This window comes from Xenopus laevis, chromosome 9_10S (genome assembly GCF_017654675.1).
Source record: "Xenopus laevis strain J_2021 chromosome 9_10S, Xenopus_laevis_v10.1, whole genome shotgun sequence".
Classification (NCBI taxonomy): domain Eukaryota; kingdom Metazoa; phylum Chordata; class Amphibia; order Anura; family Pipidae; genus Xenopus; species Xenopus laevis.
Window position 1 is genome coordinate 46,659,386 of NC_054388.1, and position 22,584 is coordinate 46,681,969.

At 44.0% G+C, this 22,584-nt stretch overlaps 1 protein-coding gene across 8 annotated transcripts in view; it reads left to right on the top strand.

The window, feature by feature from the left end:
• The first annotated feature begins 4,157 nt into the window (after positions 1-4,157).
• smurf2.S (SMAD specific E3 ubiquitin protein ligase 2 S homeolog) overlaps positions 4,158-22,584 on the top strand; it is a 46,010-nt gene continuing 27,583 nt past the window's right edge. For 4 of the 8 annotated variants that reach the window (XM_018237345.2, XM_018237346.2, XM_018237348.2 and 1 more), the window contains exon 1: positions 4,158-4,446. In XM_018237345.2, coding sequence (XP_018092834.1) covers positions 4,395-4,446 — 52 coding nt within the window. In that variant the 5' untranslated portion in view covers positions 4,158-4,394. Of the gene's footprint in view, positions 4,447-14,066; positions 14,098-22,584 lie in introns of those variants that run through there. The other 4 variants (XM_018237351.2, XM_018237352.2, NM_001088813.1 and 1 more) reach the window with 4 other exon arrangements.

Genomic DNA, 22,584 nt, shown 5'->3' on the forward strand with positions numbered 1-22,584 from the left:
GCCAGGATTTAGAAGTAGCAACGGAGACCTCTAGGCCCTATACTCAAGGGACTGATCCTGTCTGTCAAATAAGGAGCAATTACCATGCCTAACTTATACATTTAGAATAGATAATTACCACAAATGCCCACGCAAAATCATCTTTGCTTCTTGTAAAGAGGTACCAGTTTCCCTGGCCAGAAGTTGTGTGCTTCATTTACATGTGCAGGTATGATACACATGACCAAGAATCTTTGTGTAAAAGGTGTGGCTGAGGACATCCTAGTAGACTAGTTAATGACAGAATCTGCTTGAACTGTGCTATACAGGCCAATAGATGGCAGACTTGTACATGGTCAGGTTACACACTCTGGTGAGTGAGAATAACTTTGGGTACTGCTTGCCATATGCACAGGGGTGTGTAGAAACAAAGGAGGTAAGAAGGCCTGACACATTCATATTCCCTGTCCCATTGGGTATCGCCTATTATAAACAACTGTCTTGTTTATAACCATTAGCTGCCCACCACTATGCAGCCCTGCATTGTATTAAGCATATGATTAGCACCCTTTAAATGGAGATATGCCCTTAAATGATGATTGGGCCACTCTATAAGACTCCACAGTTCAGGCAGTCACCAAGTAAAGCCATTTTGTTGGCCACCTTATCCATCTGCAGCAACCAACCAAATAGGTATAAACTTTATCAAGTGGTTGAGAACTATAAAGCTATAAATAAGGAAGTGATTGTAACAAATCTATCGGTGTTATTGAACTGCATCTCTCCGCATGCACCCCAGGAGCGAGGCCTGAGAGCCCAGTAGGACGCAAGGGTGGTGCCATGGCACTTCCAGGAACAAGGCCTCATTTGACTTAACAAACGTTGCAACATGAAGCAGCACGGGGCTGGAAAGCTCACAGGGATGATGCGAATGTCTGGGAAATCAAAGCTAAATTCCCTAAAAATAAACGGCTTTGGGGATTACAACCATCTGTGTGGCGTAGACATTGTGCAACACTCTGCTCCTGGGGAGGGGGCTACTACCAGCTGCTCCACTTCCCTCAAAATGGAAATGGGTGGAAAAACACTTCCCCATGGAGTAACCCCCTCTCTGCCAGACAGCATTCTCTGCATTCCAAAGCCCATGCTTGTTTTCTTAAGGTGTTAGCTTGGGCCTGCTCTACTGGGAGACTGCACCCAGCACCCACTGCCATAAAATATAATTCCTCACTTTTTAAACAGGGGCAACACATTTTGTGTGTGCTGGTGAGAGGTTTACAGTCCTCGCCATCTGCCTTCCCTCTCTCCCTTCTTTCTTATTCATAACATTGGCAACTTGGATTATTTTTACCAGTTGGGCCTGTAAAACCCCAGTTCAACTGGCCAAGCCATCTCATTCTAATGTTTTTTTTCTGCATCCAGTGTTGCCATCCTGTACATTTATCATCACCTAATCCATCATTCATGCCAATTATGACAGAACATGGTCATTGACTCCTGAATGATTCTACTAGCTTTGTCTGCAAAGTCTCTGCAGAAAATGTTTGTTATATATAGTAGATCACAAGTTGTATCTGCTGCCCACCCTTGCACTCCCGACTCCAAGGGACCCCATGTTGCTGCATCTCACAGGGGTACCCAAGCTAGCCAAGAGGTGGGACCTTCTTTTGAAAAGGATTTGGAATTTATGGAAACCAGCACCCCTGGAGACTCAGTGTACCATGCTACTTAGCCCACTGTTGCATCAATTTCCCTTCTGTAACCCCTGAAGTGATAATAAAACATTGTAGAGACAAACCTTAATTTAATTTATACACTTAAACATACAGGATTGTACAATGAAAGCAAATGTAATTAAATGTATATTGTGAACTCACTTTATTTTCATTATGCAAAGATTAATCTGGGGTTAGTTCCCCTTTAATAACATTACATACCAGGACAAACTGGTTCAAAGATTAAATAATATTAATTGAGACAATGATTGTGGGTCCCCCTTTCCTCTGTTTGCCAGATTTTCCTTTTAGACTCCAACCCTCACATGCTCTTCTCTCAAAAGAATACACCCCCACATCCTAGGCTTGCTGCTTACTTTGGTGTGTGTTTCCTCTGCTAACAACGTAGAACCTCTCAAGTAGCTCTCTCACTTCCCTTAACCCTAACAACCTAGAACTTCTCAAGTGTCACTTTCAACACACTGAACCCTAAAAGCCTAGAGCCTTTCAGGCACCTCTCTGAACCCTGAAAGCCTCACACATCATGCGCCTTTCTCACGTCCCTGACCCCTAAAGGCCTAGAAGCTCTCAAGTGCATTGCTTACATTCCTGAACCTTAAGAGCTTAGAAACTCTCAGCCACATCTCTCAATTCCCTGAACCTTAAAAGCAGCGTCTCTCACACTTCCTTGAACCCTAAAAACTCTCAAGTGTCTTTCTCAAATTCATGAACCTTAAAATCCTAGAACAGGCATCCCCAACCTTTTTTTTCTCCCATGAGCCACATTTAAATGTAAAAAGGGTTGGAGAAAAAGCATGAAAATGGGGGTGCCAAACAAGGTCTGTGATTGGCTATTGGTAGTCCCTATGTGGGATGACAGCCTAAAGGAGGCTCTGTTTGGCAATGAATTAAAACTAAAACATGCCCCAAAGCCAGGAATTAAAAAAATAATCACCTGCTTTGAGGCCACAGGGAGCAACATCCAAGAGGTTGGTGAGCAACATGTTGCTCCTGAGCCAGTGGTTGGGGATGTGTATAGAACATCTCAAGTGCCACCCTGAACCCTTAGGGCCTACCTCTTAGATGACTGTCTCACCTCCTTTACCCTAAACACCTAGAACCTCCTAGATAACTCTCTCATCTCCTTGAACCCTAAGTGCCTAAAACCTGTCAGGTGCATTTCACCATCCTGAACTCTCAGTTTTAGATTGAAAACTCTCGTGAGCAGGGCCCTCCCCTATCATCTTGCTGTCTGGGAGTAATCCTTGACTCCTCTCTTTCCTTATCATATTAATGCCACTGTCAAAACCTGTCACTTTTTCTTACGAAATATTGCCAAAATCTGTCCATTCTTTTCACCTGCTACAGCCAAGATGCTCATGCATGCTCTCATCCTATCCCAACTAGATTACTGTAACCGTCTACTAACTGGCCTCCCTAACGCCCATCTCTCCCCTCTACAGTCTGTATTAAACACTGCTGCCAGAAATATCCTCCTCTCATCCAAAAGGCTACAGGCCCCTCCACTGCTGAAGTCCTTATCATGGCTTCCTATAAAACAAAGAATAACTTATAAACTCCTCCTCATATCCTTCAAAGCCCTTCATTCCTCTGCACCTAACTACATCTCATCTCTTGTTTCTCTATATGTTTCTGTCTGAAACCTCCGCTCCTGTCAGAGCAACTGCTTGGTTGTACCTAGGGTTGCCACCTGGCCAGTATCTTACCGGCCTGATTGGTAAAACTGATGGTTGATCCCAATGTTATTAATAGTGAAAAAGATAAATATATAGGAAGGCCTGTATTTTTTCCCAGTAAAGGTGGCAACCCTAGTTGTACCCCTCACTACTACTGCTGTTTCCCACATCAAACCCTTCTCTCTTGCGACCCCTTACATTTGGAATGTCATTCCTGAATCTCTCCGGAGAAAATCCTCCTTCAATGTTTTTAAAACAAAACTCAATGACTACCTCTGGGAACACGTGGATAACAGCTGAACTGAGAGCTGCCATTTATATTTATATGTCACCCTCTGTAACCTACAGCACTTTATTACCCCTCCACATTGTGTCTGTAAGTTACCCTCACATTTAGACTGTAAGCCCTACAGGGTCCTCCATCCGTTTGTCTTCTTGACTGAGCACTTAATCTGTATTGTAATTATATTTTATATTTATGTGTATTGTATTTCTAATAATGCACTTATTGTTAGTTACTATTGCAATGAACCCTTGTTTGTTACTTCTAATGTATTGCTTTGCCCTCAAGGAGCGCTATACAAATATACATACATATATATATACACATCAGTCTTTGTATTTGCCAGTCTGTGCGTGTGTCTCCCTGTCTGTGCGTGTGTCACAGTCTGCACGTTTTCCTCACAGTGTCCGGTCCCGCCCACATTCCATCCTCCCGCTCCTTGCAGTCTCCTCCCACAGGTGTCTTTTTCTCCTCCCTTGTTCCCGCCCGTGTCCCTCCTCCGGCCCCGGTGCCTCCCCCCGGCGCCTCCCCCCGGCCGTGTCCCTCAGTGCTGTCTCCGCTCTCCCCCCCCAGGCTCATGGCTCTGCTCGGTAACTCGGGGCCCCCACTTTCCGCCTGACTCTCCCTCCGGTCCCCACTGATCCTTCCCGCCTTACCACCCTACTCCAGGCCGCGGGCCGGGCCTACCCTTCCTGTGGGACTCCCCCGGGGCCCGGTGCCATGTCTAATCAGGGATCCCGGCGGAATGGGCCCGTGAAGCTCCGACTGACCGGTAAGTACAGCTCCCCGACCCCTCAATCCCTCCCAGGTAGAAGACTGGAGTCGGTGCCCGTCTGCTGGGGGTGGGCTTAGGTTGGTGGGAGGGTCAACAACTTTGGGCCCTGTGGTAACACAATTGCAGCGTTTGTAGTGTTTATGAAGTAAGAATTTGGTGCCCCTGGGGAATATTCACCTCTGCCCTTTCCAGTGGGGGGTCATTTATCAATGCTGGGCAAATTTGCCCATGGGCAGTAACCCATGGCAACCAGTCCAAATTCAGCATTCGTTGTTCTACTTACAGCTGGCTTTAGAAAGCTAATCACTGATTGGTTGCTATAGGTAACTGCCCATGGGCAAATTTGCCCAGTGTTGATAAATGAGCCCCATCCTCTTAAGGTGGCCATACACGGGCAGATAAAGCTGCCGATATCTGGCGTTTGGACCAATTTGACATTTTATCTGCCCGTGTATGGGGGCTTCCGACGGGTCTTCCCGATCTATATCTGGCCACGATATTGATCGGGAAGGTTTGATTTATAACCGACCGACCCATCTGAGCCCCTTGGCGTATCGTAATTCGATCGTTCGAATTACCCCCGATATAGCCATGCCGTTAGTTGCATATCGGGGAAAGATCCGCTCGTTTGGCGATGTCGCCAAACGGGCAGATCTTTGAGTCTATGGCCAGCATTAGTTACCCTTTAGGCCCAAATGAGGGAATTGCCTGGATTTTCCAAGTAGGTAACGATCTGTTGCTCTGGGATGAGCCAGTGTTACTTGCCCAAGGTGGACGTGTCACCTTGTTTTCTGACCCTCTATTAGCAGGGCCCCTATGTGCTGCTGGGGTCACACGTTACATTTATATTGCTTTCCCCCTAATTACATTGCAACAGGCCCCGCACTAATGAGGCAATGAATGGTTCCTATTGGATGAATGGTCCAATGAAGGGACAAACTTTATATCACAGTAATATGAGTCTGGCTACGTCTATAATGGCACCTTGATGGCCTCATCTTGGTTTTCTTCTAAAGCTGGCCATAGACGCAAAGATCCGATCGTACGAGTCGAGGATTCGTACGATTTTCGGACCGTGTGTGGAGAGACCCGACATTTTTCGTCCGGCGGAGATCAGTCATTTGGTCGATCGGACAGGTTAAAAGATTTCTGTCGGCTGCCGATAATATCTCTGCGTGTATTGCCGATCGTACGATTTTTAGACGGAGACTGTCACCAGCTTTTGTCGGACATAACATTCGTATGATTGCTGTCAGGGGCAGAACATCGGCTGATCTGTTCTTTTATTACTTTATTTGATCTGAATAGTTAGTGGCAGGACGGGAGATGGGGAAGTCCGATTGTTCGAGGATTCGAATGATCGGATCTTTGCATCTATGGCCAGCTTTACCCTTGTGGGTTAGCAGTCATGCCCATGAGCTGCAACCATGCACCCTTCATGAATGCCCTTTCTTGTGTAATTAAGGGGGTTCTGAGTGTCCCTCTTCTCTGAAGGGGTTAATGAATATTTAGGAGGCCCGGCATTGTCCTGTTTTGCTTTGTATACAGCCCCATCACTTGCTAAAGCACTTGCATGCTTTTATAGCTGTTATATCAATGTTTTGTTTGGTCTGTTTATTGATAGTCAGCTCAGATGGCAAGGAATCTGTGTTACCATTGGGATGCATGTCTTGCTTGTGAGATAGGTTTCTTAGTCAAGTAATGGCATTTTTCTGAATTTTACATGAAAGCCTATAAATGCTGGGGGGTTAGGGGTGGTGTATTAATCTAATCTCATCTGTCTTGAGTGACATTTTATTATTAGTGATGGGTAAATCCTGAAAATTCGGCAAAATGCATTGAAGTCTATGGGCAACAATCTTTTTTTGACGTGTCACAAATTTTTGATGAGCAACAATTTTTTTTCACCCATTAGAGTCTATGGCCTTCATTTTGTCGGCGAAACTTGGCGAAGAATTTCACTCATCACTGTTTATTATACCTTTAACTCATCTTGGAAGAGGAGACTGTGATTTGTAGTTCTCCAATCACAGGGGTACCAGTGGTTTCCTATGAATGCAAGGACAGTGTTACTTCGCATGAGTTCCACTGATTCAGTTTGGTGAGGCTTTTTGTATTTGCTGGTATTAAAAGCAGTCATGGTTACCCATTCTAACCAGCAAAGGAAACCATTTTCTGTATTGCTGATTGCATGCCTACAAAGTCTTGGCATACACTGGTATCAATTGTCCTTAGTAATGACTCTGGAGGTCTTGTCTTGCATTGTACAAGACTGCCGGTTACTTTGAAAGTATTGTAGCAACCCTTTATGGTAGGGCAGCGTTTACTGAGGCTTAGCTTGTCCTTTAAATACCTTGAAATAAGGAAGCAAACTTAGTCAAGGAATCCACTTCTTACAATGATCCTGCAACTTTATTAAGCCTTTAGTTTGGGTTGTTTTTTATTTGCAAATAACTGTGTGTATGCATTTAGCACCCCACAGGATGCTGGGAGATGTATGTGACCTAGCCATTACAGCATAGCTACCCGGCCTTGCTTCAATTCTAGGCCTCCTGTACAAGTGCATGGTATAGGAAACATGGTTTCTTATGAAGTCATTCACACTGGCTGTTTTATACTGAGACTGTGCAACTGTTTCATTAGACGGAAAATGGAGATATATGTACAAGACCATAATGCAGAGGATGTTTTCTTTTTAGGTCTAAATCTTCTAGGTCCAGTTAGCCTATAACATAGTTACACAAATAGAAAAATGCTTCTTATCAATAATATAGAGCCCTCATCCTAGGTATTAGCCCCACATTTCAACCTATCTGCCCTTCAGGCAGGGCCCCGAGCCACTGTATTCCCAGAATCCTCTGTTGGTCGTCTGTAGTGTTCATATAACTTGCCTTGTTTATATAGTGAATAAAGTACCACCTCTTGTAAAATATAAGGATATTAGAAGTTACCGAGGAGTTTCATGACCGAAGGCCGAGTGTTTTTATACAGGTCATGGAACTCAGAGGTAACTTCTAATATCCTCATATTTTGCAACTGGCGGTACTTTATTTATTATAATACACAAGTTTCAGTGCGTCATGTGACAGAAATGACATCAGAACTCACCGTTTATAAGGATATAATTTACAAGATATTCATGGCTTTTGTGTATTATAAAGTTATTATGACTGGGCATGCCCCTGCTATAAATACAGCGTGACCTGCTTTGTCAGTGTATTTTTCTGGGTTATCCCAGCTACAGATTACATGGCCATGTACCTGGAAGTGAGTTATGACCCATTATGGGATTGTATAAGCCTACTCCTATGTTTGAGCAATGCTAATTAATAGCAGACAGGGAAATGATTTACAGGGTAATCGGAGAACTGGGTCACTCTTTCATGTCTATTGATGATTTTAATTTTATCCTGGAAGAGGAAGCACAATGGCTGCTCCATTTCGTATACAAGCTATGCCAGTACCAGGCTGCCACCTTCCCACCCAGTTTGTATTGTGTTTCATGTGGTGTAAAACAGTTTAGCCAAAGGATTTCCCAGGCATTGGGTGGCGCGCTGTTACCTGGGTGCTGCTGTGAGTAGCAGGATGCTGTCTCCCAGGAGTCTCTGTTCTGGAAATACCTGTTGTGAAGCTGCAGGCAGAGAGCGAAATAGACGGAAGCAAAGGAGAAGTTAAACAAGGTTTGTTTTGGATCTCTTGCAACACAATAATCCCTTTCTGTATGAGGCTTATTGTTTTCTGCCTGCTAAGTGGCAATTTCCTTAAGCTGCCATTGAATCAGCTCACAGGAACTATAGCCCTAGTTTTATCAGCGCCAGGGTGCCTGTGGAATACAGACCAGTTACTTGCCTCTTTTTCCCCCCTTTCTCTCTTATCCTTTCATTCAAATTTATTTTTGCTGGTAGCATATGGAGATAAACAAGTTTATCATGGCCATGTGCACATCTGCTGGTTTACAGGCTAAAGTGGCATAGTATGGGCAGACCTAAATTTGGGACTGATTCCACACAGACCTGCAATGAGTGCCAGTGTCACCACACATACATATTAAATTGGGCACAGAGAGGGAACTCTGCTAGTGTGGCTGGTGTAATACCACTTCTAGGTTTGGCACGGTTACTGTAACCACCGTCAGTGACCCCTGGTGAATTGTGAATATCCCCATGTTTTATTCATGCATGCAGGTATTGAGTGCACGACAACTGATCCGGGTGCATGTGTTTCACATTACATGTATTGGTAGAGAGGTCAGGGAAGTCTTGTACACAGAAGATTTTACACACTCGCTCACACTCTGAGTGATACAGGTATGGGACCTGTTATCCAGAATGCTCAGGACCTAGAGTTTTCCAGATAACAAATTTTTCCATACTTGGATCTTAATACCTCATCTACTAGAAAATCAAATAAACATTAAATACACCCAATAGGCTATTGCTTCCAATAAGGATTAATCATATCTCAGTTGGGATCAAGTACAAGCTACTGTTTTGTGAATACAGAGAAAAAGTGAATCATTTTAAAAAAATTTGGATTATTTGATAAAATGGAGTCTATGGGAGGCAGCTGTTACTTAATTTGAAGCTTTCTGTATAACTGGTTTCAAGATAACAGACCCCTGCTCTAACTCTCATTATTGCTTGCTTGTTTTCATTCATTGGCCTGGCTCTGTTTGTGGACTCATTTCATGGAACAGAGGACTGCTGTGTCAGAAGAACCAGGAAGGCATTCCATATTTGTGTAAGGGTAACCAGGGGCAATCCTGGTAATTTTGCCACCTGAGGCGACCTTCCTTTTGCTGCCCCCACGTTCATGTTGCACCGGAGGGGTCGGGGGTGGTCCACGTCGCTAGTGCAGAGAATGCGATTGCGCTCTCTGCACTAAAAGAGCCGAATTTCTGGTTTGAAAAGCGGAAATGTGGCTCTTAGTTACCAGGAGAGCCATTTTTACTGCCCCTGACGCCTCATTGGTGGAGCGCCCCTGAGGGTAACTCACTGATACATGCAAAGCTCCCAGCAATGGCTTATCAGAGAAGGCAGGGCATGCCTTTTCCTAAATATATCCCATAATTCTGAAATTACATCCTTCAATGCTGTTGACGTTGTACCAGGGAAAGGGTGTCCCCTCCCACTATAATCATATTCATCCCTGTCTTAGTACAAAAGGAACACCTTATTTTTCTTGAGTGCACTTACTGAGTGCAGTTACTCACTGTTGCACAGAGTCATGTGCTGTTGCACAGAGCTAACACTTCATCAGATGACTGTGGCAGCTTGTATCTCCTTTATGATCAGATCAGCATCAGGGTATCAGCATTAAGGTGGGCTTGTGCCTATAGCGAATACTATTAAAAGTGTCTAGACTGCACTGTTGTGAAAGAGAGAATACTTCTTCTGCTCGCTGGAGTGCAGTCGGCCTGCGCTGTACAAATGGCTTTAGCAGCCTGTGTGCCAGTCTGTCTCCCAGATGTTTGCTACATACAAACCCTTACAAAGAGAAGCTCTTTAGAATTTGGATTTTCCCAGCGTGTAACTTTTTTTCTGTTTAGTGGGATAGTGTGCAGACAAGAGTTGCTTCCAAGGCCACCATCAGAATCACGGGGGCCCGTAAAAAAAAATGTTCTGACCCCCCCCCCACAAGTAAAAAAAAAACATTGGTGATGAGTACAAGTAAAAACAATTCTTGGTAGAACAACCCCCCAAGTTATAAAAAAAAATTGTGGCTAGGGCGCCTTCCAAGTTGAAGAAAATATCAGCTGCCAGGGCCCACCAAGTAAAAAAAAAAAAAGCATCAGCCATTAGGGGCCTCCTCAAGTTAAAAAAAAAAAAAAAAATTAGTGACCAAATGTTTAAAAAATTAAATTGGTGTTCGGCATGGCTCGGCTCCTTCTTCGCATTGGCTCCTTTTTCAGCTCAGCTCTTTCTGCTTGGCTCGGCTCCTTCTTTGGTTCCGCTCCTTCTTCGGCACAACCCGGCTCCTTTTTGGCTCAACCAGGCTCCTTCTTTGGCTCCGCTTCTTTGATTCCCCTCCTTCTTCGGCGCAACCCGGCTCCTTCTTTGGCTCCGGTCTTCCTTCTGCGCAACCCGGCTCCTTCTTCGGCACGCCTCCTTCTTTGGCACAACTAGGCCCCTTCTTTGGCTCGGCTCCTTCTTTGGCGCAACTATACTCCTTCTTCGGCACGGCTCCTTCTTCAGCGCAACTTGGCTCCTACTTCGGCAGTTCAAGGGCCAGCCATGCTGCGTCTCCTGGATTAGCTGGGCCCCCCTTAACATATAGTAGCCTTTGGGCCTGGAACAATTGTCCCCCCAGTGCCCCGCTGATGGTGGCCCTGGTTGCTTCTATCAGGTTGTGAATAAATAAATGGGCTTCCCCCCAGGTCCTCAAATCATTGGTTTATGTGGTCCTCCACATTTAATAAACATAATATTCTTATTCTCTATTTCGTTGAGTGACAATAAGAGCTTCAGAGCCAAGGCAAAGCATGCTGCGTTCCGATTTTTGTGTAGTCTGATCCAGTGAATGATTTGGATGAAACTGCTTCATTAGCGAGGCCAGAACATAACAAATTGCATGGCAGTGCATAGTTCTGTCCTGAGCAAGTACTAACATATGCCACTTTGTACTTTATGTACAAGTGATATTATGTTTGCGGTGTATATTGTTTTATGGCCCTGCTGTTGGGGGTAGGGGCATGGCAATTTAAGGGCAACACTTGTGTATTGTGTTAGTAGAAAATAGTCCTTTGATAATAGGAAAGGCAGATTTCTGTTTTTCCTGGCAGCCTGGCATTAACTCTAATCAATTATAAATGATATATCATATCATGACTGGCTGGCTGCACAAAAGCACCTGTGTGGGACTGAGCTATCCTCTAATAGCATACAAGCTGGTTAATTAACTCTTTATTAAATTGATCCTGTTGTGTGTGAATATCATAGGGACCTTAAATGGGTTGTTCACCTTCCAAACCCTTTTTTTTCCTCCAGCTTAAATAAAGACTTTTTTCCAATTACTTTCCATTTTTTATTCTTTACCAGTTTTTCAAAATCTAAGTTTAAATCTTAATGTCCCTGTCTCTGATGTTTGTCTGGCAGCTCAGTAATTCAGGCACAGACTCTAAACTGCTACAGTTTTGCAAAATTTAGTTGATACATTTCTCAGCAGCATCTGTGAATTATTAGCAACAATTGTATCAATTCTAACAGCTGTCTGTAATGAAACCCAGAGATTCTGCTCAGCAGGGACAAAGATAACAAATGTATCAACTAAATGTATCAATTTAGAACAGTTAAAGCATCCCAGAGCTGCTTTAGAAGGTGAAAAATGAAACTTTTACACTTCAATAATAGAAGAACGTCCACACATAGAAAATGGAAATTAATTGGAAAAAGTCTTTATTTCGGGTGAGCTATTTGAAACCAACTGAAACTGAAAAAAGTGTTTGAAGGTGAACAACCCCTTTAAATTGTAAGCTCCACTGGGACAGGCAATGATGGTAATGTAATAGGCACATTGGACTGTAAGTTCCCTAGGGCAGGGACTGATAGGAAATGATGTATAATCAGTGTACAGTGCTGCAGGAATGTGTTGGTTCTATAGAAATAACAGTCATTTGTGTATGTTGCAGCTTGGCTTCATATTGCCATGCAAATATTCTTGCATGTCTGTTCATCCGTCCTACCCCTGTGCACTCACCATTCAAGGCTCATTATTGGCAGATCTTTAGCCTTTTCTTACGCTTTTCTTTTCTCACTTTAATCCGATTCAATGGAGCCTTTATATTGCTGGGAGAGGCAGTGCCCACAGCCCTTGTTATGAAATGGGATAAATTATTCTGTTCAGAAGAATTAGGATATTAAATGGGCCTTACAGACTCTTTTTTCCAAGCCGTTCCTGATGTGATAAAATAATGATCCGCCACCTTGATTCCATCATCCAGAGGTCCCTCTGCCCGAGCCGCCCCCATCAGCTGGATTCAATTTAATGTTTTTTTTGTGACACAAACATGGAGCGTTTACAAGGAAAACATTTGACAAAGTGGAGAAATGACAGGCCAGTGACTGAAGTGAGTCCAGGCCGCGGGTCTGCTGTGAGCGCCCGACTCGGTCGCCAAATAAAATATTTAACTAAAGAGCCTGTTTTTTTCTAATTTCTGTGGGCAAAGTTGGTTTTCCCTTTAATTGGTATTTTGATAAACTTCTCACATGACTTACTTTTTGTGTCGTAAAAACAATGCACTTCTCCATCTAATGCACTGTAATTGGCATAGAGGTGTTATGCCCCTATAGTGATGCCTTTCCAGACTACATGCCAACACGTATCAACCGTTCCAGTGTGAATGCCAAGCTCCCCTTTGTCCCGTCAATAGACCGTATAGTTTATCCTATGAGTATAGTTCTTTGTTGTTGCCGATTTGTGGTGCCAGTCTCTGTAGGATGTTTGGCTATCTCTGCCAGAACTGACCTTTAGAATATATTTGGGTGCCTTAATGACTTGTCTCTGCCAGAACTCGCTTGCTAGAAGTGTTTGGGTGCCTTACTGGGCTGTGTTTGGTTGCCCTACTGACTGTGTTTGGTTGCCCTACTGACTATCTCTGCCAGAACTTACCTGTAGAATGTGTTTGGGTGTTTTCCTGGCTGTCTGTGCCAGGACTTAACTGTTCTGTAACATTATTGCTATGCACAAGGATGTCCCTTCTCTTAATAAATTAATGTTGTGGCTTTATTTATTGATAGTCCTGAGAACATGTTTAGCCTAACCCTTAAAGGAGAAGGAAAGCTACGGAGGCATTTTATCGTCAAAAGATTAGCTGCAATAGTGCACGCTAGAATGCTATATTTATTCTGTAGAGCTTTTTACCATACCTGAGTAAAAAACTCTAGAAATGTTCTGTTTGTTTAGGATAGCAGCTGCAGTATTAGCTTGGTATGACATCACTACCTGCCAAAGTCTCTCCCTGCTCACTTATAGCTCTGGGCTCAGATTACAGCAGAGGGGGGGGGGGAAGTGCAGCAAACTGAGCATGCTCATGCCCGGGGCAAGGAGGTTTAAGCTGAAGGCAGGAAGTCTAATACAGAAGCCCATGTGTACACAATAGAAGGAAAGAAATGCTGTGTTTCTTTTGACAGATGACTCAGAGCAGCACTACTTTGAGTGTATATTTAGGTGGACCTTTCTGATGAGGCTAACTTAGTTTCCTTCTCCTTTAATGCCTTGCTGTGGTGAGAGTCACTACATTTAAGTTAATTACACCCTTCCAATAGGATGTGCTACAGTACTTAAAGCTGTGAGGCAATAATAAGCATTATAATAAGCACCGAAACTTAGGAAATCTTGTTGAGCTACTTCTCCCTGCTCCCATGTCTGTAACCCCCTCCAGGAACCCTGTGTCCAGCAGGAAGGCTCCCATTGGCATGCCCTCTGCTTTACTGTGAGCTGTAGTAACATTTGCCGAGCCTGCTGGAATTCCATTGGCTCCCCAGAGCCTCTTTGGGAATGGAGCGAGAGGTAGGAATGTCATTCTGGTTGGGAGGAAGGAGGCGCTGGGTCTGTGCAGCTGCACCAACACAATTTGCTCTTCTCTTTCTTTTACAGAACAAGTCACAACAGCTGACAAGTTGTTGGACAAAGAAATGTGCCCTTTGCTGTGTGAGTCTATGTTTGTTTGTTTTGCTGCTGCCTGGGCCCCTGCTGTGATTGTCATGTACTGAGGGTGTGGGTGGTAGTGCAGGATCTTCTATGCTCTCGATTTACCTTTTGGGAACCCCCCCCTTTTTTTTTATAGACTCCTTTCTTTTCTCCTCTCATGGATCTTACAGTCAGTATATGGTTATCTTTGCCTCATCAAAGATTTGGGCAGTATAGAAGCCAGTGAGTGCTCCAGAGAGTAGTATGTGCAGGGTTAAGTAGATAGAAACCAGGCGCAGAGTCACTCCTGGACTCTGCTGTCTCATAGGAACAGCTGCTATTTTTGCTCTGTGATTCTCATAAACAGGACAGTGTCTGTGCTCCAACTGACAGCAAACACTGAAGATGTATGTTCTGTGGCCTGTTAGGTGTAGTGAATTAGGCACTGGGCTACAAGAAGGGCTCGTACAGAAGGTCAACCATGGGCAGGAACACAGCCAAGTGGGAAATGATTCACCGTCTCTGAATGAGGCGCAGGGAAAGGAACGCATTTCAAACGTCGACTGCCCTGGCTCCACATATACAGACTGGCTGAATGCACTAATGGTGCTGACATGTTTATGGGTTAGTCCTTTCTAGCGCCAAAGTGGACTGCTGTACCTGATATATTTATTGGTCAGTCTTTCCTAAGCCCAAAGTGGGCTAATGTCACTATGTTGGAGTCAGTCCCTCCTAGGCTCAAAGTGTACCAATGGCAGTGATGTATTTATGGGGGAATTAGGACAGCACACTTTGGGGGCTTCTGCTGTAAAGCAAGTCTGACAGGCTGTTATTCTTGGTAGCTGGATTTGTCCTCATGGCCATCATATATTCATATTAGTAAGATAGTTTATGAATTGTTGGGCATTATAACAAATAAAAATTTATGAACATTTGAGTATATACAGTTAGGTCCATAAATATTTGGAGAGACAACTTTTTTTTTCATATTTTGGTTCTGTACATTACCACAATAAACTGCAGACTTTCAGCTTTAATTCAGCAGGATGAACAAAAAGATTGCATAAAAAAGTGAGGAACTAAAGCCTTTTTATAACACAATCACTTCATTTCAGGGGCTCAAAAGTAATTGGACAAATTAGAAAACTGAAAATAAAATGTTCATTTCTAATACTTGGTTGAAAACCCTTTGCTGACAATGACAGCCTGAAGTCTTGAACTCATGGACATCACCAGATTCTGGGTTTCCTCCTTTTAAATGCTCTGCCAGGTCTCAACTGCAGAGGCCTTCAGTTGCTGTTTATGGGCCTTTCTGTCCGAAGTTTAGTCTTCAACAAGTAAACCGCATGCTCAATTGGGTTCAGATCAGGTGACTTGGCCATTCAAGAATATTCCACTTCTTTGCTTTAATAAACTCCTGGGTTGCTTTGGCTGTATGTTTTGGGTCATTGTCATCTGTATTATGAAACGCCTCCCAATCAATTTGACTGCATTTAGCTGGATTTGAGCAGACAGTGTCCCTGAACACCTCAGAATTCATTCAGCTACTTCTGTCCTGTGTCACATCATGGATAAACACTAGTGTCCCAGTGCCACTGGCAGCCATGCACGCCCAAGCCATCACACTGCCTCCACCATGTTTTATAGAGATGTGGTATGCTTTGGATCATGAGCTGCTCCATGCCTTCTCCATACTTTTTTCTTGCCATCATTCTGTTAGAGGTTGATCTTGGTTTCGTCTGTCCAAAGAACTTTTTTCCAGAACTGTTTTTTTTTTTTTTTTTTTTTTTTTTTTAAAGCAAAGTCCAATCTAGCCTTCCTATTCTTGATGCTTATGAGTGGCTTGCACCTTGTATTTACTTTCATGCAGTCTTCTCTTTATGGTAGACTTGGATATCGATACACCTACCTCCTGGAGAGTGTTGTTCACTTGTTTGGCTGTTGGCTGTGAGGGGGTTTCTCTTCACCATGGAAATTATTCTGCGATCATCCACCACTGTTGTCTTCTGTGAACATCCAGGTCTTTTTGCGTTGCTGATTTCACCAGTGCTTTCTTTCTTTCTCTGGATGTACCAAACTGTAGATTTTGCCACTCCTAATATTGTAGCAATTTCTCGGATGGGTTTTTTTCTGTTTATGCAGCTTAAGGGTTAAGGTGGCCATAGACGCACAGATAATATCGTACGAAACGAATTTTCGTCCGCTATTCGTTGCGTGTATGGTGGAAAAAGAGCCGACCGATATCGGCAGAAGACTTCGATATCGGTCGGCTCGTCGATCGGGCTGGACGGAAAATTTTGATCGGGTGCCTTTGAAGGGACCCAAACATCACCCATTGTTAGTGCTGAATCGTCAGATACAGGTAGAATTCTATTGTTTCTTCCCGTATATCTACTTGTATATCTGACGATTTAGCTCTACACGTGTGTATTGAAACGAACGATCTTTCTTGGAAAGATCTTTTCCAAGAAAGATCGTAATTGTTACGTCTATGGCCACCTTTAGTTCACACGAGGAGATTCGGGAAGATTTTGTCGCCTGTCGACTAATCGCCTTGTCTTCTGAGCGGCAATCTCCCCGAACTGCCACAGCGTGTTTTCCCATTGGCTATAATGAAAAGTCGCCTGTGCTAATGCACACGTGGCGATGCGTTTTCCATAATCGCCCGAAGTTGTCTCACACAGGCAACTTCGGGCGACTATGGAAAACGCATTGCCGGAATTGCATGGATTTGCGGCAAATTTCCACATTCCGCCGAAAATGTTTGCGAATGTTTTCACAAACTGCCGCAAAAATTTGCAGTGGGAAAATTCACTGCGACAAAAAAAAATTGTCGCTTGTGTAAATCGCCGCACTTTAAAATGATTCAGACATCCACATTAGGCCACACTAGCAGAGCTTAACTCCTAAATTCATAGGAAGGTTGTGAGGGACGGATGTGGGACTGTTACTTAATATATATTCCTTATTCTGTATTGTTCACCAGTTAATTGTATTCATTCCAGTTAAGCCATTTATTCTAACTTGCACCTCTGGGTGCTGCCACCAAATCTTTGAGCAGCTGGGGGACACTTCCATCCTATTTCTGGATAATGGGGAGTCCAGACTCTTCTGGCTTCTGGTTCAGGACAAGCAGAGAGGAAATAAAGTAGGAAGTGCAGCCAGATTGGTTTCTCCTGAGTTATCCATGGCCCCAGTCCATTCACCCCTCCTGATCTGAATGTCCAGAAAACAGGAGGGGCTGCAACGGAAAAGCTTTGTCTGTGGCAGAACAATGCTGTGAAGTACACAGGGTTTTTGTCCATGCAGGAGTCTAAACATGGAGAATATAAGCTGTCTGTGCAGTGAGACCTGCTGTCTGCTTAATGGCCATTACTGACCTTGTGCTGCCTCTCTATTGTACATCTCCCAGCATTATAACCTATAATATATAATCTTTTATGTAACACCAAGGACCTGTATTGTTTAGGAGCTAAAATCCAACAAAAATGTTGTAAATTCTGCATTAAAGTGAGCAAATTATAGTCACTGTTGTCTTGTGGAAAATATGTATTTGCAAGCTCTGCAGGTGAGAGTTGGTACTGCAAGTGACAAAAAAAAAATCAGTAATGTTTCAATGAAGCTTTTTTCTTTTCCTCAGTGGTATTAGTCTGGTGACCTCTCCAACATATCTGTATGAAGCAGATGGCATCTAAGGCAGTGCTCTGTTTCTTATGTCATCTTCTTAAAGGCAATAAAGGAAAGAACACATGCAATGTTAAATCAAGGGCCTGGTCAGGTGATTATGCAGAATTATACAGGCCCTGGCAGCTATTATGCATTTTTGTGCTGATGGGCTTGGTAGTGTGCATCTCTGCTAAGTGCAGGGTCAGTAGTATTATAACTTTGTTGGCCTAGCAGGGTTGGTAGGGGACATCCCTGTCCTTATGTTGCTCTGGTGGGTCAGTTGTGTGTGTTTTTGTTCTTATATTTGCCTGGTAGGGTGCATCTCTCTTTTTATGTTGACCTGCTAGGGTGCATGTGAGTTCTTATATTAACCTGGTGGGGTCAGTAGTATTATACATTTTTCTATGTTGGCAAGGTTGGTAGGGTGCATCTCAGTTCTTATGTTGGCATGGCACAGTCAGTAGTATATAAGTTTGTACTTATATTGGCCTTGCAGGGTCTGTAGGATGCACCTTTTGCTTATCATAGCCTGCTGGAGAACAATGGCATGATCTTCTGCTGATTAGTGATACCAGATCTTTTAGACAACAGTCTCTGACGGCTACTCTCTGACCTGTGAGGTGCAGCTGCTTTCTGACTGAGCTCCTTCTTTCCTTTTTCTGAGTCATGGCAAAGATGTGCAAGAGCCTGAAACAGATAAAGCCACGGGCAGATTAAATCTCCATACAATTTGTCCTGTTCTTGATCTGCAGCTTGTGACTGATGCACCTCTTAGGCCCCATGGGGCATGCAACTGTTTTTTATTTTACTTGGTAATTTAAAAGTACTATCCACAATTAGTGGCACAAGCAGTGTCTGGCAGCAATTTGAATATTACAGACTAGCCATTGGGGCATGGATGTGTGTTTATCTGTTCTTTTATATTAGTCATTGGAAAAACAGCCAGAGAGATTTGGAGGAACATATCTGCAGTGTTGAGGCCTGGAGCCTCCCATCAGCCCCTGCTCCAGAAGAGAGTGCTGGTATTGAGGGTCTTGGAGATTCTCATCAGCCCCTGCTCCAAAAGAGAGCGTTGGTATTGAGGGTCTTGGAGTTCCCCATCAGCCTCTGCTTCAGTAGAGAGTGCTGGTATTGAGGGTCTTGCAGTTTCACATTAGCCTCTGCTTCATTAGAGAGTGCTGGTATTGAGGGTCTTGGAGTTTCATCTGCCTCTGCTCCAGGAGAGAGTGCTGGAATGAGGCCTATGGACAGCCAGAGTTTGATAGTGAAACTCATCCCCAAGTTACTTTTCCTTTTGGTTTTTCACCCTGCAATCAGCAGTCTGGTATGGCAAAAATGTCCATGACATCCACCAGCAGCCTCCCCCTCCTGTGCCTCCCTCCCTCCCTGCTCTCTCTGAAACTGGGACAGGCGCATATTAGGCAGGGCTGTTGGATTCCTCACTAGAGAGGCCTCTGTAGGTGCACTACATTAACCCCTGGAATGCCAGCAAAGGCTTCATGCTGTGTGTGAGGTTGCTCTTGTGCCCTATTTACTGTTTTGCAGTTATTGTGAGTGATGGAGATGCCAAAACAACTTTAAACTGTGGGAGGGTGAAGCATATATATATATATATATATATATATATATATATATATATATATATATATATATATATATATATATATATATATATATATATATATATATATATATATATATATATATATATACATTATTAATCCTTGAGTCTACCCTTAGAATAGTTGTTATAGCCTTTATATAAAATGGCCTCTGTCAGTAGAGCCAGGGTCCTGCCCACAGAATCCAGTGGGGTACAGGATAAGCCAATCAGCTGGGGCAAGGATCTTACAGTAACTTGTACCTACACCAGGCACAGGATAAGCCAACCAGTATGAGTGACTATCTTGTGCACAGTAACTTGTACATCCAGGCACTTTTTAAACCAATCAGCAGAGCCAATGGTCCTGCAAGTGACCCTGATTAAGCACCATGCTGGTGAGTGTTGTTCTGGCAGGCAGCCATGGATAACAGGCTTGTGGGCCAGAGCAGGTTAGCAGGCCACTGGTTTCACAGCTCCGTGGTTTCTCCTCAGCCAACTGCTGAAATGAAAGGAAGTCTGTCAGACAATGAAGTATCTGTGGCTACCGAGGGTCCTTGGAAATAAAAGAATTGCGGTTGGGTGTACATTTCATTGATCCGTAACGCAGACATCTTGCAAGAAACTGGCAAAGCACTTCTTGTACATTGATTCCTTCCACCAATTGCACAGGATTTGGGGGATGCTAACAGAAATAGAGGTTTCAGTAGAGATCCCTTGCCAGTTAAATACTTTCAATCACCTTCCTGACAAGGGCAGGCCTTATGGAACGGTCTCTCAGTAGAGGTGGTAGTGGGCATTACAGTGAGGCAATTCATATCCACAGAGGTAGTTGTTTAAGGAAATTGTTGTGGGCTCTTATGCCCACAAAGCTATAGTTTGATTAGTACGATTTTCCATACACTCTGTAATCTGGGCAAATTTATATTATAGTCCAACCTTGCATCCAGTGAGCATTGGGATTTACTGGTCTGGTGCATTTAAAATATTGTAAGCAAGCTTCTCTCACCCATTGGTTCCAATGAACTTGTGAGTGTATTGGGGATGCTTCAACCCACAATAACTCTTGTGACTAGCCTATCCTCACTGTAGGCCAGTTGGGAGTATGGTGGCCTGGGAGGGATGCTCAGATGCTGATACAGAATCGCACATTGTGTAATGCAGGTGTCAAGAAAGTTAGCGGAGAGCCATCCATTTGCAGCTTTTGTTCCAGACAGCCACATATGCAGGCGTCTGGGAAGTGACTAGTAGGGGATGGAAGGGTTAAAGGTTTGTCCGAGTCTTGACATGACTTTTATCCCACGGCTGTGGCACGCTCTCCTTATAAATATAAATATAAATAAATATAATTCTGTGCCTGCTGAATAGCCGCCTCTAATTGCTGCGAATGAAACATGTCCTCCTAGCCTGACATTAAAAATGTACTATCTGCCTGATCTGCATTCGTTGTGCATCATTTGATGTAAATAAACACGTAAGGGGTTAACCCCATTTACAAATGCTCCTGTGTGCCGGTTCCTCCGTTTTGCTTGTTTCCATTGGATTCCGGGGAGTGCCGTCTCCCCAGAGGGCTGAGCACCAGGCAATTTACCAGAGGAGGGCTATTGAGTGAGTTCACATTTTGTTACTATGATCTGCATTCCTGCCATCCATGTGAGAAATGTGCCCTAGTCTTGTGGTACATAGGGATCACCTTCCTATGAATATACAGAGCATCCCCCATTTTTATACTGTCATGTTGGTTTTATCTGTGTTCTCAGATGCTTTGTGGCCCAGACAGTAATATGGAGTAAAGCTGGCCATAAACGCAAAGATACGATTTTCGGACCGTCTGTGGAGAGTCCCGATATTTTTCGTCCCATGGAGATCGGTGGTTTGGACGATTGGCCAGGTTAAAAGATTTCTGTCGGCTGACGATATCTCTGCGTGTCTTGCCGATCTGACTATATCTCTGTGAGCTTCCCAGTAGAATTTGCGGGCATACTTTCGCACGATTGCTGTGACGGCCAGGACATCGGCTGGTTTGTTCTCTTTGCTGCTTTATTTGATCTGAATGGTTAGTGGCAGGTCAGAAGATGGCACCGAACGATCGTTCGACACCTTAAGGTGTTGGCGTGGCACTTTAATGGTCAACACTATATGCCCTGTGACTGCATCAGCCACTCCGTGGGTACAGATAGAAATACCCAGTGCAGCACCGAGCCCGTTGTCTCCTTCCTTATACCACCTCTACCTTTAGCTTGAACCCAGATATTCTGTTCCCTAAATTTCCTTTATTTCTGTGTGCATTAATCGGCAGAGTGCTTGCTCATGCCCCACCCCACAGTGGGTTACCTTGGCCATGAGGGCCTATAATATTTGGTCTGGATTCTGGGCGTGTGACCTAGTGTGGGACTTGTATGTAGTGACAGAGCATTTACCCAGTCAAGTAATGCTGCCAAAGCAGAGTCTGATCAAGTTGCTGGGGAGCTGATCTCTGCAGTGAATGTGCTGATATGTACTTTGGGGAGCAGCCTACACAGTAGGTGATAGATATGATGTTTGGTTGTAAGCGAGGGGTCACTCTTTGCCTGTACAAATAAGAGGGCGAGCATGGATAGTAAGGGTCCCTGTTGGCTGGGCCTGTGCATGTGGTACCTGCTCCAGGATTGCACACACTCTGAATGCAGCCACTGCCTGGAATAGGAAAGGGGGGCTGCACTGTGATTAGTGCATAGAGTTGACCATTCATTATTGTGCACTGCTTAACTCCTTGGGTGCCATTGAGGACTGACCCAACCGCAGGAAGGAAAAGGTTTAAGAGCTCTGGGGTTACAGTAGAGAGCCTTGTGTGCTTATTAACCCATTACTATGCCTTCTTAGTGATGAATGACTAATGACCAAGTGGAAGCCGAGTTATGTAACAAGAGTAGCACAGTCCTACTGAGAGGGAATCGGCAATCTGTGTGTCTTAAGCTTTTGGGCAGCCTTTGACTGTTGTGGGATACTGGGCAGTATAGCTCAGCTACAGCAGATTGGCCATTCATTGCGTATCCTGGTTACAGACTTACAGTAATACAAAATGATCACATTTCTGTTACTACTGAAAAATGATGGCAATTTGTTTGAGAATACACAAAACATTTTAAATTGATGGTGTTTAAAACTGGCCATAGATGCAAAGATCCGATCGTACGAATCATCGTACGATCGGACTTTCCCATCTCCCGACCCGCCACTAACCATTCAGATCAAAGTCTTAC